The 17972-nt window shown below is 39.7% G+C and overlaps 1 protein-coding gene across 1 annotated transcript in view; it reads right to left on the reverse strand.

Moving 5' to 3' along the window:
* KMO (kynurenine 3-monooxygenase) overlaps positions 1-17972 on the reverse strand; it is a 53864-nt gene that overhangs the window by 12717 nt on the left and 23175 nt on the right. Inside the window, 6 exon segments of the mRNA XM_072830412.1 lie at positions 1370-1517; positions 2809-2930; positions 3731-3802; positions 7103-7268; positions 8847-8934; positions 12335-12383. Of these exon segments, the coding sequence (XP_072686513.1) occupies positions 1370-1517; positions 2809-2930; positions 3731-3802; positions 7103-7268; positions 8847-8934; positions 12335-12383 (645 nt within the window).

The following is a 17972-nucleotide window of genomic DNA, read 5'->3' on the forward strand; positions in this document are numbered from 1 at the left end:
AAAAATTTTAAATTGCTCTTATAATGTGGATTGGATTCCATTGCTTCTTTAAGAAGCAAGAATAATTATATTAGTCTATGGGTATTTGAATCATATTTAAACTATTCAGTCTTTAAGGTTCACATTTAGAGCAATTAATGAAAGGATAGAACTCTTATATTAATTTAGTTCCTTTAAGCCAAGATTAAAGCAAGTTTTCAACATCAAGAAGTTCACAAAATTAACCCTAAAAATGTTCTTTGCTGAATGCAGTGGGGAAGAAGAAAATCAAAAGCTAGATTTCCTACTTTCTAGGAATTCGAACTATAGTTTTAGAGACAATATAAAAATATGTAAAAGTTAATATTTTCACATCAGTTATAGAGATTACATCTAAAGCATATAAATATACTTGTCAGCTATATAAACTGTTAATGCTATAGGAAGTTAGAGATTCAAAATACCATATTGGCTGTGATAATAACACTTATAAATTCTTTACTTAATTAATTCGTTTATTCCCAAAGAACTTCTATGCTATAGTTGCTATTGAAAACCCATTTTACAGACAAAAAGTAGGGATAAGTTAAGTTAATTGCATAAGAACATATTCTAATAAATTCTGGAGCCAGGATTTGAACTGGGCCTTATAACTGCCAAGTCCCTTATTCACTATGCTAAAATGGGTGTGTTCTTATGTTTTCATAAAACAAAGTGTTTACCACTACTTTGTAGAAAATATAAGTGATTAGGGTTATAGCTTATTTATACTTGGAATATATCTCCATCACCAAAATAATAGAATACTGTGATTATAAAGCTATTCATCAAACATACACAGAATAATTATATTTAGAATTCCTTGAAATTACTATTTCATATTTGAGCACTATTTCTTTTCAGAAATATTTTTGTCTAGCCAGAACAATTAAAACTTCCATGAAAGCGGTAATTTTCAATGTGAAATCTATTTCATTTTCTTATTCAACTCTGTCAGTTGCGTTTTCCTTTCCTTTGGAAAGAAAAAGTGGAGAAAAAAACAGTTTGGGCTCTTTTTCTTTTTTGAGCCTAACATTTATATATTTATGCATAATCTCTAGAAAAAAATTCAAATTAAGTCTTGAATTCTTGACAGTAAAATTCCCAAATTTCAAGCTATCGATACATTTTCTAACTGCACAGAAAACCATCTTATGCTTTATGCTTTTTCCTACTTGAAATTACTGGATCAAGCAACCCAAGATTTGACCTTAGTTAGTGATCAATCTAACTGCTGGTAGGATTGTGGAATTGATTGTTTTCTAAGAGATTATGCGGGGATAGTTTTAGATATGACTGTTATTTAAGATTTTTTGGTTGAGGCAGACTTACTTGGGGAGAAAGGACTTACTGCATTCATTCCTTGCCCAAAAAAGGGCACTATGGCATGAGCTGCGTCCCCCATCAGCACACAATGTGATTTAAAGTGAAAAGAAGAGCACTTCACAGATATCATGGACTGGGCCGGCAACAGAAAGAAATCTCGCGCCAGGGCTTGCCTTCAGAGGGGAACAATTAGAATGCAACCATGTTAAATTGGGTGTTAAATCCTGCATAATTCTTTCAGCTGTACTGACTTCATTACCGTTGGATTTTACTGAGAGACACACAAAAATGCCAGAAAGAAAACAGGAAAAAAAGAAACTGAAGTCCCTTCTAGTTCCTGAAATTCCATTGTTCTAATTACCTATACTGTTTGCAACCATGTTAATCACAACCAACCAGGACAAATTTGACTGCATTTTGAGAACTCAGAATACATTTGTGTGTGTGTGATGAAATTTTATTATCATGCGTAAGGGTCATGCAATTTTCAACTATTCTGGTGTGTTTTAGGTTTTAATGGAAAAATCGAGATGTTGTGCGTCTGACTAAACCACACAAACCAAAATTAAAATGAACACTAATTTATATATATTTGGAAGCGGACAATTGATATTCAGCTCATGCTCACCAGGCATCTACAGAAGTTTTTGGCAGCTGTAAGTAGAGAAACAGTGTATACCCTCAAGAATTTTAAGTCTGGTTGGAGAGGCAAGAAATAACCATGAACCATTAGGGGTACATTGTGGTGTGCAGAGATTTCTCCTCAACATTAAAGAAGGAGAGATCAGGGCACACTGAATTTGGAGGTAAAAATGAAAATCAACAATTTTAAAGAGACTTGCTGTGGGCAGAGGCACTTAGTGAGATCAAATAAGCCCTTGGGGAAGGTGGGGTTGACAGGAGCCAGAGGGGCCAGAGGGGCTGCAGGTCATAAACCAGACAGATGACAAGCCGGGGCGGCTCTGTAAGTGCCAGACCCTGTGCTGAATGAATTATAAGCATGAACTCCTGCAGTCCTCATCAACTTTTGGGAGCAGATATTGCCATCTACTGTTATGTTACCGTGAGGGCCTTGAGAACTAGGAAAGTGAACCCAGCTAGTCAGTGAGGAGCCAGACGTGGCATCTGCTGGGCCTTGGACCTGTGTGTCCACCAGCATCAGGAAGCACAGCCCTGCTCTGCAGCTCACCAACGTCCAGTGGCCTGAGTAAGCCTACTCAGGAGGCAGAAGGGTGGGGGGACACAGGTGACTTGTTTTTCCTGGGGAAACTGACCATGGCCTGGGGTTTTCAGAATCCCTGCTCACAACACAACATCCGCTTAGACTTTTGCTCTAAGGCTGGCTTCCTGTCCAGGATCAGTTACGTTTAATCAAAACTAAAGTAAGGTGCATGATCTTTATTTGAATTTTGAATAACTCAAACCAGTAAAGCAAAAGGTATACTTGCACATCTTGAAACTTACTCTCCAATTAGAGGGATGGAATCTGGAAAGTACTTCTTGAAAAAATTCAGCACATCACTGCTGGTTAGAAGTTTTTCAAAGTCTTCAAAGGGCATGAACAAAGTACACGTGAAAGATTTGTTCTGCGAGAAGAGGAGGAAGAGTGTGAGAGAATCTAGTCTCAGGTTCTAGCTGTAGCTGAGGGGCACCTGGCACGAATGTACAGACCATCAGGAAAGACACACTGGCTTTCTCCTCTCACTTCTAAAGAAAAACCCCACCAAGCCCCAGAAGCTGCCCAGATTCCTGCTTACTAGAGTTCTACCAAGCAAACATTTCATCAAGCAAACACTATACTCTTTGGATTACTAACTGGCTAGTTGGATTGAATTTCTCCTTGCTTTTTCTGTCTCTTGTTCCTTTTCAGAAAACACTAAGAGGCATTGGATCCTAGCATTGCTACCAAGGGACAGAAGAAGATCAACTAGAGAAATACATAGTTAGATTTATCGAACAAAAGAAGTTTCTAGGGTCTAATGGAAGAACAGCCAAGCCTCTTTTTTGACAATCTATATTCCAATGTCCCAGACACCTCAAAGACTAGAAGGACTTTCCTTGTGTAGAGCCGGAATCTCTCTGGCTTTATTTGAAGGCCATTTCTTCCTACTCTGTTTTGGGGGAGATGACAGGCACTACCACATACAACGTGCCATTTGTCATTTATATATGTTCAATCTCCTTTCCACTATAAATAATCAGGATTCTTCCAGGTTTTTCCTTAGGAATCCCATAGTTTCAATGATATAATCAGTAAATAGACTAAACAATGAGGTTAGGTACACATATGCTAAGTATAAAGGTAATTGGGCATACATACAAAATACAAAAGTAATGAAAAACTTTAATTATAGATGCAAAACTACATTTAAAAATTTTAGATTACCATGTTAGGCAGCGCAATCATCATAAAGGTATTTCTAGGCCAAATATGCAGATAATTAGGTTCCATGGCATACTGTAGGGGGAAAAAGTATATTTGTGTTAGATTGGTACATTAATGCAGCCTATCTATAAAGCTGACTCTGCTGGTATTGCAATTGTTTCCATAGCAATTCAAATAGCATCATACACATGGTGATATGCGCACCTACTGTTATTTTTTTTAAGATTTTATTTATTTATTCATGAGAGACAGAGAGAGAGAGAGAGAGGCAGAGACACAGGCAGAGGGAGAAGCAGCCTCCCTGCAGGGATCCTGACATGGGACTCCATCCCTGGTCTCCAGGATCATGCCGTGGGCTGAAGGAGGCGCTAAATCACTGAGCCACCCAGGCTGTCCACACCTATTGTCATTTAAAGTAGGTGCTTTCTGTCCTGTCTTTAGAAACTCATATTACTTAGGTGGGTTCGAAATACCAGATAAAATTCAAGATTTGAACAAGTTATGAAGTGTTCTCTCTCTCTCTCCTTCTCTCTTTATGTCCATGCACATAATCAGACACCCCCCACATACATACATACATACATGTATATACATACACACTATATACATACACATATAAACTATATATATGTACATATATTTGTGTGTGTGATATTTTTAAACTTTATTTTTCACATTACTTGGGGACTTAGTTGTATGAATAGAAAGGTCCTAAGTTTAAATTTCATGGGCAAATATAATTTTACAAACAAGCATCTTATCCTTGTTTGCTTGCTTCCTACTTGCTTCCTACAACATAAATAATAGAAAGAAGTCTACTCTTTTTAGCGACCCCATGACAACCCAATAGCAGCCTGAGTGAGTATTGATTGCTTGGGCAGATCAACTAAAGCCAAAGACCCAACTGATCCTAATCCTGGAGATTCCCAGGGGTATCATGCACATATAATCAGTTTTTAACCATTTCAATGTGCGTTTGTTACATGGTAAGAAGAACACAGAAAGCACAGCATAGGCTTCTAGCCAGCATTTTCACATTCTGTTAGAGTTCTCTGTGTCTTCCTTCCTGCCTTTTGTTCTCAGAGCCTCAAAGAAAGCTCAATGTGCAGACACAGGAATGAGTCAGTGCATAACTCTCTGGCCTCAAAAAGGTTACAGTGCAGTTGAATAGGCAGACGTTGAAGTAGAAGTATAGGAAATAAACGTTGGGCAGGTAAGAAATTTGTAGGGCTGGAGTAGTCAGAACTACAAAGGGATTCATAGGTTAGATAAGAAGTGAAGGACTTCTGGGTGAGGGTGAACTTGCCAAGCAAAGCAGTGTTTTAGGTAAGGAGTTTAGAAAGTGTGAGCAAGGAGACCAGCCTTGATTAGGCAAGTGGTCCTTGCTTTTCCCTCTTGCTATCTTTGGACCACTTCTATGACCTTTTAGAACTCTAAAAGAGAAGAGTGAAGCTGAAACTGATTTAGTTTCAGTTTTATTGAATTAGTGAAGGTTCAAACGGCTGATAAAAAGTTTGGGAGACAATACATACCCCAACTCCTATCCTCACCATTGACATAAATAGTGGTATATATGTTGTTTTGATGTAGCAGCTATGATGCCAAGAATGTGTTGGTGTTCATTCATATTTCACGACTCTAGAAAATAATCCCTTAAAATTTCAGCTTATTACCAGGTCATGCTCTTAATAGATATCTTTATTCAAGAGCAGGCCCAAGGTCAGTCTCCAATAATCCATTGGGCCTTTACCTCAAGTCTCTCCAAATGTGAAATGTGAACAAAATAGGTGCTTGCTATGCAAAAGCAGGTTTGAGATGAGCTTCCCATCTAATCCTTGAGAGCAATCCCCCAATATTCAACCATGGTCTCCCTCAACCAATCTTTCTCCCCCACTCCAACCCCTGGAGATGGAATGAAGAATCCATTGTATTAAAGAAGGGGGAGGCAGAAAGACAGAGACAGATGGAAGGAAGGAAGGAAGGAAGGAAGGAAGGAAGGAAGGAAGGAAGGAAGGAAGGAAGGAAGGAAGGAAGGAAGGAAGGAAAGGAGAGAGAGGGAGGGAAGGGAGTTTTCCTAGGATTATTTTGCGGCCATGTTAAAATACTCCTAGGTCTGGATCCCACTGGTAGTCAAAACAGTGTTTCTTTAAGGGTAGATAGTTTTTGTAAACCACTAATCATCTGTATTAAGTATGAACACCTAGAACAAATATATGACTATCTTAGATCTACATTAGGAGGCATGATTGCACTCACGTCTGGGGCAATTTTTCAACAGAATCCTATTATCCTACAACCCAGAATGATCAGATCCTGGGCAAGGAGAACAAGGCTCACCTGAAAACATAAAATTAGTACTTCAGAATTACCAAATAATTTTGTGACCAGGAGGAAGAAATAGACAATGATTTAATGTTAAAATATGGATTTGACTGGTTGATACAGTTTGGTATATACCTGTTATGTAACAGGTGTTAATTAACTATTTTATAGATGTCTGAATTTCAAATAGGAAAGATTGCATCTTACCTTAAAAATAGACGTTTTATATGCAAATCAAATTTTAACTAACACTATTTATCTTTGCCTATAAGCCAAGATCCTTATTGCTTCCTTTAAAAAAAAAAAAGATTATTTATTTATTTATTCACTAGAGACACACAGAGAGAGGCAGAGACATAGGCAGAGGAAGAAACAGGCTCCACACAGGTAGCCCAATGCGGGATCTGATCCTGGAACTCTGGGATCATGCCCTGAGCCAAAGGCAGACACCTAATGGCGGAGCCACCCAGGCGTCCCTTCTTATTGCTTCTGTTGGTATTTTAATTTCCCTTAGTAAGTTCCTGCATTTATTTGCTTCTGACAATATAAAACATACCTATGATGTTTGCCTCCGACCACATAGGGTTGAACTTGAGAATCAGGAAGTGCGAAAAATGCAATGGACATCTCTTTGCAACAGCTTGCTTTTCACTTTATTTAATAACTGTTATTTGATATAATCATTAGTATAAGAGCTCTGGATTACTAATACACAGAAGGATTCCCGACCCATTTTTTTCTCCCAGGAAAAAAATAGAAAAAATGACATGACTATGTCAGACTAATTCCCTGTGCATTTCGAGTAGGGTAGCTGTGATGCCTCTTCTTCCCTGCCCACTGAAAAAAAGCGTATCTTGATGGCAAAGGAGAGAAGTGATATTATTAAAGGGATATTTCCACACCCAACTTATTATGTCTTACAAAGGACTATGACAGACCTCAGAATTCATCCAGACATGTTGCCAAGAATGAGTGCACTGGAATATACGTCTTCGCTAGTCCACAGGGTGGGAGGACTGTGGGAGGAGCCAAAGAAAGGAAAGGACTTACATCCCCATTCTTGGGTGGAATCGTGAGCTCCATGTACCCATGAGGAATATACTGCTGACTGTAATCAAAACGAGGTTTCTTCATGAGGTAAGTTCTGACAGTGGAATAGGCTCCATCACATCCTACAATGAGGTCATAAGTGATATCTACAGGAACTTCGTCAGATCTGAAAAATAAAATGTACTATAAAAAAACAGTCTCATGGTAAAAATGATGATGGATATAAAAAGTAGCAACTCAGGGAGTGGCCACTCCTTACTTGTACATATCTGACTTTGAACTTGAAGTCAATAGCTATAGAATAAAGATGACAGCCGTCATCCTCATGACAGTATTGCTCACAAGAATAAGAATAACACCACCGTACTGATTAATAAGGACATGCCAGGCTACGGAAGTGTGACTAAAGCTTGAGGTCTCTGCACAAAGGGAGGGAGTCTCAAGAAGAAAGCTGAGTGAGGGAAGGGGTGGATCACAGCAGGGACGTTCTCAGGACTTGCCAAGAGCAATATGCTTAGCTTGAGTGGAGAGCATCAGAAGATAAACTCAGGAAAGGAATACAATGTGGGGATGGAAAGGAGGAAGGAGAAAAAGAGAATTTTAAATGTCAAGACAAAAGGTTTAAACACATTCTTCTGACAAAAGAGAGAAAATAACGTTTTCCTTTGAGGGGATGATGTATGAAGAATAGTAATTTAGGAACTGGCACTGGAAATATTGAACTGGAGGCAGAGTGAAGGAGGGAGGGGACAAGGAGAGGAAAAGGTGACCACAGCAGTCTGCATGTGTAGGTGTGAGAGCCCAGAAACGCAAGGCTCAGGAGAAAGACATAGGCTCTGAAGCCATCAGCTAGTAAGACAGACTGGGCAGGGGCCATAGATTTAATGGGGGGAAACAGAGAAGAGGGCGCACCAAGAATGATTCTAATTATTTGGGTTAGTCAAGAGTGGACGTGTTTGGAGAGAAATAGATGGTGAAGTTTTAATATATGTTTGAGATCATGGCAAGAGATACCTATGATGATGTCGAACAGGAAAATAGCATGGAGTAGGATCGAATGAGGATTGAGAGTGAAGAGACTGAAGATAGAGACACGGCCTCGAGAAGTTCATTTTAGCAAAGTGAATTTATAAGTGGTTGCTGAACGGACTGGGAATCCATGACACAACCCAAGAATGGGACACGGGGCTAGTAACTTTAGAAGAAACAGAGGCAGCCAAGGAGAGTCAGTAGATAAATAGCTTCCAGAGAGAGGAGAGGAAACGCAGGGCAGTGGAGGGTCATCTGTGTCAAGGGCAGAGAGCCTTTGAAGAGGGCGGTCACCAGAGTGGAGCATGGTAGGACCCTGAGCCAGCCTGAGTATCAAGAAGAATCACTGGTGTTGGTATTGAGAAGGCATCCAAGGCTTTTTTTTTTTTTTAAAGATTTATTTTTATTTATTTATGATAGACAGAGAGAGAGAGAGAGAGGCAGAGACACAGGCAGAGGGAGAAGCAGGCCCCATGCCGGGAGCCCGACACAGGACTCGATCCTGGGACTCCAGAATCGCACCCTGGGCCAAAGGCAGGCGCCAAACCGCTGAGCCACCCAGGGATCCCCCAAGGCTGGTTTTTGATCTGAAATTCTTTGAATCCCTTTTAGTAATCATTTAACGCTTTCAAATAAGCCAGAGAACAAAGTTTACAAATGCAGTTCCCCACCCCAACCCTTCACCTCTGCTGTCAACAGACTGACTGGTAATTACCCAACCACTGTGATGACTCCTTCCTCAGGATTACATTTCAGCAGCCTGTGGCCAAAGTGCACCTTCACGTTGGGATATTTCTCAACAGCTGAGGAGACAAAGAACAGCAAATAGAAATGGAATTCCAATTCTTGTTTCACTTATTCAAATTGAAATAGTAATCATTTTCTGAGAACAGTATGTTAGAGACATTTATTCTTTTTTTTTTTTTTAGAGACATTTATTCTTAAGAACATAAAAATGAATTAGTTAAAATGGTAATTTGACCACTATTTGGCAAATGTTCCAGGACAATTTGGTAGTAAAAGTGATGAATACAAATCAACTATCCTCATCCAAAAAAAAAAAAAAAAATCCAATTAATTCCATTATGCAAACTCTTACGTTGCTGTGATGATTGTCACCCTGGAAGAGAAGCAGGCATCACATATTTTTTAAGTTGCCTCTAATTTAAGACTTTATGCTTAGAAATACTTAGCCAAACTCCCTTTTACATGCTATGCCTCATTCTTTATCTCTTTTTAGTAAGTCTCTAGACTTCTGAGTCACATCACAAATATAGATTTTTTTATACTAATTATTTTTGTAATCAAACACCAGAACACTTAGGGGACAAAGAAATGAGTAAGAAGATTTAAAACTTCTCCATAAACAGAATCAAATTATTTTAGTGCTTTTTTATATTGTCTGCTGGCAATCTATAGAAGGTAGTGAATTCATCATATTCTTGTTGTAACAGTAAAAAATTATTTTTGTCCCCATTAATTCTCATGGATAGGATGCCTATAATTACAGGCTATTTATTGTTCTTAAGGCTACAAATCAGATTTATTTATGTGTAAGAAATCTTTTGGAAAATAACTTTGGAGAAATCAGCGTTTATGTGAACCACTAAGGATATCTTTTATAAACACAAAATGTGTTTGTGGAATCAATCTTTTAAAAAATTAAATTTTTTAGATTCATTTTTAATTTAAATGTATACTAATATATCCCAAAGAATTTTCCACAAACACTAGTCCTGGAATATGCCCCCTAACAAAAACCAGTTTGTAGTCAAAGCCATTTGTAAAATCCTGACACTTGGAACTTTCTTACTGTGCAGTCCTGGTCCTCAGCCATATGTGGCTAGTCTGAATGGAGATGTGTTGTGCACATTGGGTTTTGGTAACTCAGTACAAAAAAAAAAGTTCTCACGAATAACCATCTTCTATTGATTACACATTGAAATGATAATATTTTGGATATATTAGGCTCAAATATATTGTTAAGCTCAACTGTTTCTTTTCTGTTTTTAAAATGTGGTAAATATAAAGTTTTAAATTACACACATAGCTGGCTGGCATCTGTGGCCATGTATTAGACAGAGCTGCTCTAGAAAATCCACCACACAGGCCAACAGCATAAAGAGCCTGGGAAATACTGTAAGAAAACTTTTAAAACTTATTTCGTGCAACATTTATCAAATTTACTTGCCCACATGTCCTTTTCCTGCTTGCTTTGCTTTACAATTATTAACATCCCCTCAAGTAGTGAACCATGAAACAATCCTACAGGAAGTACAGGGCAATGATTTTATCCCCATGTCTTTGGTGGGGGGAGGTGTTGTTCAGCCAGGAGCAAGTGTTTGCACGCAGAGCGGGCAGTTCACACATTTGTGTAAAGGAATGACAGCTGTGTGAAAGAATTCATATGTCAGACAGCGTTTAAGAGCGAAGAGAGTCCACGTCCACTCTATTCACATATTAATGGCATTTATGAAGTTGCTCACTATGCAGCACATTTCTAAGGAAAAATAGGTCCAGGAGCTTCTGGTCTGTCTACCAAGATCAGCTCTTTCCAAATTGTAGTTCCTACTGTTAGCGGATGTTTCATGTGTAATATTGGAGGTACAGACTCTATGGGATAAGTGCATGGACTTTGGAGTAAGAGCTCAAGCTCCAGCCCAGAATTTAACACTTATTAACAGTGTGGGGTGCTACTCCGGGGAGCTCTGGAAGCCTCCTTCACCGTCTTTAAAGCTGAGGGAAAAGGAGTTCTCAGCTCCAGGAGCTTTTGAGATGGTTATATACATTGATGCATGTATAACACTTAACATACTTCCTGGTGAATATTTGCTCTCATTTTTATCTTAATAGATTCAGAGGATGCTCTAAAGAAATCGTCTTAGGTCTGCTATATACTACTTTTAAAAAAGCTGTTTGGGGACTTCTTGAGATCAATGAGTATATCCAGCAACCTATACCCCCTCCCAACATCTACCCATCCAAAGGATAGTCTTGCGAATATAAGTAAAGAAGTAGAATTAAGAAAAATACTAAGCCATATTTCTGAAGTCCCTGGTGGATCAGCAGGAGTGAGCTTCACAGGCTCCTCCTGCCAGTTCAGTTAAATTCAATTCAACAGACACACTGCAAACTCATGCTGGGTAGGGGCTGTGGAGAAACACAAATAAACCATGTAGAAGCTCTGCTCTCTACAACTCAGAGGCTGCTGGATTGCACAGAGGAATTGATTTAAAAGTCAGTAGAGTGGGTGGCTCAGCAGTTTAGCGTCTGCCTTCGGCCCAGGGCCTAATCCTGGAGACCCGGGATCGAGTCCCACGTCGGGCTCCCTGCATGGAGCCTGCTTCTCTCTCTGCCTGTGTCTCTGCCTCTCTCTCTCTCTGCATGTGTGTGTGTGTGTGTGTGTGTGTGTGTGTGTGTGTCATGAATAAATAAAATCTTTAAAAAAAATAAAAGCAGAAGTGTCTTGCCCTATGGGGCAAGTGTCTTGCCCTATGGGGAATGGATCTGATTAGCACACATGCTGATGAGAAGAAAAAGTGTTATAACCAAGGGCTACAGGGCAGGTACTTGAGCTGATTATCCAAGCTACAGATTTAATTTGCAATCCAGTGGCTTTTCCATTAATGGGTGGGTCTGTAACACATTGAAGTCTTCAGGGCATATTTCACAACTTCCTCTTTTTCAACCTCTTATACCCTCTACCTATTGGGTCTCCTACAAATACCCTGAGCTTCCACCCTCCCCTCTGACCCCCATGCTCTAGCTTTAGTCCAGGGCTTGGTTCACATGCAAGGGATTATTCCAAATACTCTAAAGACCACATCCCTCCAACGTCTGCTTTTCATCTTTCTGTAGTGTGGAGCTAACTGTGTCACTTTGCAAGGTGTTCGAGAGTGTCTTATCCTCTAGTCCATGAGTTCTTTAGGGAGTGAGCACTCATTCATCCCAATGCTGAGAAGACAATGGGAATTTAATGTGTATTGAACAAATGATTTTTATTTAGATCAGTGATAATATGCAAAAGAGACACTGGAGCATGTATCACTACAACTTTTCAAGGACTTTGTATTGTACATAGACTTGCACTAATAATAACCCATGAATGATCCATGAAAAGCAATAGTAAGCAGATCCCAGCAAATCATGTGACAAGGTTGGACTTTACTGAAATGACATTTGCTGGATAAGCATTGGACTTACCAGTCAGCAGGTCCTTGTTAAGATTTTCTCTGCTTATAGAAAGAATATACTGCAAGAAAAATATAACAGATACTGTAGGCTTCTGGGCAATGGACAAACATACCTCACATCATTCACTCAGCAACAGGAAATAACTAGCAGGGGGTTGCAAGCTTAGTTTTGTAATCATCTAGCTAAGTAGCTTTTTAAAAAAACAAAACAAAACACTATAACCAAATACACATAATAAAATGTTCAATATTAAACTTAGGTTTTTTTCAAGGTTTGATGCCACAAAAACCAAATCCTTGTCTTACAGCAAAAATGTTATTTTAGCTAAGATAGTTTTGTTTTAACAACATCTCATACTTTCATGTTAGGTCTCCAAATGAGCTGTTAATGACGACAGTATCACTAGAATAAATGTGCAATTTCCTAAAGAGAATACTTTGAAGGTATTCATTTCAATGTGAAAGCACTGTGTGTGGGGTTAATGGCGGTGGTGGTGAGGAAAATATTGATAGAAGTGTAGGGTCAGTCCTCACTGGGGCACATGTTCTTTTTTCTCTTTTTCTTTCTTTTTTTTTTTATAGGACAATTCAGCAGGCTGACTGTTCCATGAGGCACAGTGGGCCCAATGCCTAGGGGGTCACATACTTTTTGGGGCCCATGAAAAGTTTCTACTTTTAGTTGATACTAAAATTAGAAGAAAAAAATAGATTCAGAGGATGCTGAGATTCATTATATTCATATATATATATATATATATATTCATATATAACAAATATATGAGAATGAATCTAGCCCGGATTATTTAATCTTTATACCAATGCACTTATGAAATCTAATTTCTAGTACCTATTGTTTCAGAGAGAGGGACCCACAAAGGCAAAAGTGCCTTTTCAGAGCCCCGGAAAGTCATAATGCAGCCTTGCCATTCAAGGATATGAGTGTATTCCTTAAAAATTTAAGCATACATTTCCCAAACTTAGAAGCATCTCATCATTTAATGCAAATATGGTAATTTATAAATCTTCACCTCACCCAAAAGTAGACATTTATTATTAACAGCCAAATCTATAGTTGGTATAAAAATAACTTGGTCATGCTACAAAGACAATGACTGAGAAGAAGCTTCCTGTGTCTTTGCTATAAATTAAAATTAATAGGACTTCTTCATTCTCGGCATCTTTGTTCTGTTTTCCAGTCTTCTGTGTCATTAATCTCCTCGTTTCGATGGAAACCACACTTGTTATTCAAAGTATGTTAGGAAACATTTAAACTAGGAAGGCTCATTTATGTGGGGAAAATATTCTGTCCATATCGGTTGCCAGGCTGGGTTGACACTTGCATCATTGGAAACCGATACGCACACTGGTCCTGTGGAGGGAGTCCCTGTCCATTCTACCCAGAGTCCGTGGGCAGCATTGTGTCATAAGCAAAAGTTAGAGCCTCCCCCACCAAGTCTCACTTCTCCAATGCCTATTCTAAAAGGTTGATGTTATGAAGAAAAAATATGAATGAGAATAAACAAGTCTTCACAATACATATAAATCAAACCATCATGCTGTTCACCTTGAACTTACAATATGATGTATGCCAATTATTTCTCAGTAAAACTGGGGGGAAAGCCCTCATGTCTGGTGAGGGCTACAAAGAAATAATTCTCATATTCTAGCTCCAGATTTCCTATGTGGATAGCTTTATCAAACTTATTTAATTTATCATAACAAAATAGAAACAAAAAGAACTCTGGTTGCCAGCTGGCAGCCACAAATTTCAAATGACAGTTCAAATGACCACAATTTAATCTATTTTATGAGTCATTATTCAACTGTCCTTACTCATCATATTGCATTTTTATAAAATTCTGTGTATTCTTCCTAGACATGTAGTAGCATAATTATAAATGAATTGTACTTTATTAATCCAACACTGAAATTGGCTGCTGTTGCTGCTTAGTGATTCAATTATATTTGACAGACTAAATTGTTTCAAATGGACCTTCACAAAAGTCCTTAATAAAATTAAAGTTATTTTAAAACTGCAAAAAAAAAAAAAAAGAATAAATAAGTCAGGAAGTATAAAGTGGTCCTGGTAACCAAAACATTAATAATAAAACCTAAAGGAAGTTGGATTATCTCCTCTGGAGATTTGTAAAACAGTAGTTGCAGTGCTTTTTCAAATATATTAGAAAGCATGTTTACATTCTATATCCCAAAAGCCTTCAAATGAGGATGTTTGCTAGTAAGGGGGTGCTATTTCTCTGAGGCATAGGACATTAGGGGCAAGAATTGGGGAAGTAGAGAAGGTGGATGGGGGGATGGATGAAATAGGGTGAGGGGGATTAAGAGTGATGAGCACCTTATAATATACGGAATTGTTGAATCACTATATTGTACACCCAATTTTTTTTAAGATTTTATTCATTTACTCATGAGAGACACAGAGAGAGAGTCAGAGACACAGGCAGAGGGGGAAGCTGGCTCCATGCAGGGAGCCTGACATGGGACTCGATCCCTGGACCCCATGATCACACCCCGGGCTGAAGGCAGAGCTAAACCTCTGAGCCACCCGGGCTGCCCTACACCTGAAATTATATAACGCTGTGTGGGAACTACATTGGAATGAAATAAAATAAAAAAATATTTTTCTGCATCATTAAAAACATTAGGGGAGCTCTGACCTGCTCTCTATATCAGGGAATATTTTGATAGTTCCCAGGGCAATTTGGGAGGGAGACAACAGGAACCAGCAAGACTGGAAGAGCCTGGACCCCACCAGGGAGAAAAGGCAGAGAAAATGGCAGGTGGAGAAGAGAGGCTCAGAGAAGGAGGGAGGCCAGCAGAAGGTAGGCTGCCTCGGGCCATGGGGAGGCCTTTGCCCTTCACAGGCTGTGGAATTGAGCGACCCAAAACAATTTTATATAGCTCTTAAAGAAGGTCCTGTGTTTAACCTCATTATAAAAGTAACAGTGCAAACCAAATAGAGGTGGCTGCAAATTTAGCATTAACCAAGTTCTAAGAATTGAGAATATGGGATCGGTGAGCCAGTGAGCATTTCCTCCCTCTTCTAATGTATTGAAGGCCCCACATGGGAACCCCCCCCAACACCTTCCCCTTCTTGGGCATCAGTGGGGATGAAGCTGCCCCCTTTCGCTTCCCCTGGTGCTGGGGGTGAAAAGGCTAGTTTCAGGCTCAAGCCCACATCACTCTGCTCATCTAACTTCCCTGATATTCTGAACCATGTCTTTTTTTTTTTTAAGATTTTATTCATTTATTCATGAGAGACACAGAGAGAAACAGAGAGAGGCAGAGACATAGGCAGAGGGAGAAGCAGGCTCCATGCAGGGAGCCCGATGTGGGACTTGATCCAGGTCTCCAGGACCAGGCCCTGGACTAAAGGAGGCACTAAACCGCTGAGCCACCCGGGCTGCCCTGAACCATGTCTTACTCCTTGGTTTACTCATACTTTATTGGCTCAATCTCTGGGTTGGAGATGATGTCAGAATTGGCCTACTTGGCTAATTCCCTGTGAATCCAAGACAAAGGTGGGATGATTACTACGGTCACTCGCAATTTAGCAAAATCAAGATTGCCCAACGCTCCTGGGCGCACCTCCTACACCAGGCTGCACTGGCCACTGTGCTTGAGGACACCCATCCTGAGTTCCCCTTGGTGTTGACCTCATGTACCCATGCAGCCTCTTTCTTCATCTGTAAATCAAAGTGGTTGTATTAAGAGTCCAAGGTTGCTGATTACTGTAAGGTTCTGTTATGTAAAAGTGCATTACAAGTTTTCTTAGCCAATACACAGTGCTTAAAAATTTACATTCTTTCAGAATTCTAGTCTCACCCAACTGCCTGCCATAGATGGATGTGGACACTCATTTAGTTGGGAAAATGATATTTTGGTGCCAATTTAATATTTAAATGAAATGTCTGTCTCAAACTTCACTTTCTTTGTGAGATCTTTTCGGAAAACTAAAGCTACCTCCTCTCTGAGCCACACAGCTGAGCGCTCTTTCACTCAGGAGAGTTCTTCCGAAAGAACTTGATTACCACGTGTCCTCACCAGGCTGCCAGCTCCTCTCCTGGTTCTCAGCAACTCACACTAGCACGGGGGTTGGCACACAGGAGGACAGTTATTGCTCATGGAAGGGATACAGTCAGGATGCACAGCTTACACTTGTCTTGCATGTGCAAATCTTGTGTTTCTTTCCTGCAGCACCAAGCCCAGTTTGGGGCCGATTAAACAGGACATATTAGTTACTCAATTAAATAGGACATATTAATCATACAAAAATGTTTCTCTGACTATAGATGGTTGGTAGACTTTCTTCTGCTCCCTTCTCCTGCTGGGATCATGCAGTGAGATTCTGTATCTATGTTTTTATAAGGCCAAATAAGCGGGTTATTCTTTTAGAAAGTCACTAAATGGAAAATTTTGATCCTTCCCCACCCTTCTCCCATCCTCATAGGCCCTTAGTTGTTGGGATGTTTTACTTTTCAGCAGCTTTTTAAATGAACTTTAATTGCAGTAAACCACACATAATATAGCTTTAATCATCTTAACCCTTTTTTAGCGTATGGGTCAGTGGCGTTAAGGACATTCACATTGTCATGCAACCATCAGTATCATCGAGCCCCAGAACTCTATATCTTATAAACCTGAAACTCTATACCCATTAAACAATTGCTTCCCATTTCTCCCTCCCTCCAGGCCCTGGCAACCACCATCTACCCTCTGTTTCTATGAACTTAACTACTCTAGATACCTCACACAAGTCTTATATGGTACTTGTCCTGTAACTGGCTTATTTCACTTAGTATAAAGCCTTCCAGTTTCAACCATGTTGTGGCAGGTGTCAGGATTTCCTTTTTAAAAAAATTTTTTAAAGGCTGAATAGTATTCCAGTGTACATTGTATAGAAAACTTCCCCTTCTCCTCCGGTGAGTGTCTTCCTCACTCTCACGTACTACTCTGACACCAGATGCGTGTGTTGGGGCAGTGGGGCAGGGGGTGTGGGGAGCGTCCTCCACCAGGCCATTTCTCAGTGACTCAAGCTGGCTGACTTACAATTGAACAATTCTAACACTATGTGCCTGGAGTTAGCCTCAGATCCCAAAAGTTAAGATAGTCACAGTCTCACGGGAGACTCACCCACCCCTCCACACACACACACACTTCAAAGGCCAATGGCAATGCAGCTTGGACCTGGGCCCAATTGGCTATAAATCAAAAGTTCCCATGACCTTCTCTTCAGGTTCAATTGACTTGCTAGAGCAGCTACCAGAACTCAGGAAAACAGTTGGCTCACTGTTTATCAATTTATTATTAAAGGATATGATAAAGGAAGGGTACAGATGAACATCTAGTTGGAAAGATGTGTAGGGCAAGATATATGTTTGTCCTCTATTGGTGTGCTACTCTTCTACCAGCATCTCTATGTGTTCATGGACCGGGAAGCTCTCTGAACTCCATGCTTTTGGGACTTTTATGGAGATTCCTTCCCATGGGCATGATGGTTCATTAACTCCATTTCCAGTCCCTCTCCCCTCTCTGGCAATGGGTGGGGCTGAAAATTCCAAGCTTCTAATTATGGTTTGGTCTTTCTGGCAACCAGCCCCCATCCAGGAGCCCACCAAGTTACCTGATAC

Source organism: Canis lupus, chromosome 6 (assembly GCF_048164855.1).
Source record: "Canis lupus baileyi chromosome 6, mCanLup2.hap1, whole genome shotgun sequence".
Lineage (NCBI taxonomy): Eukaryota > Metazoa > Chordata > Mammalia > Carnivora > Canidae > Canis > Canis lupus.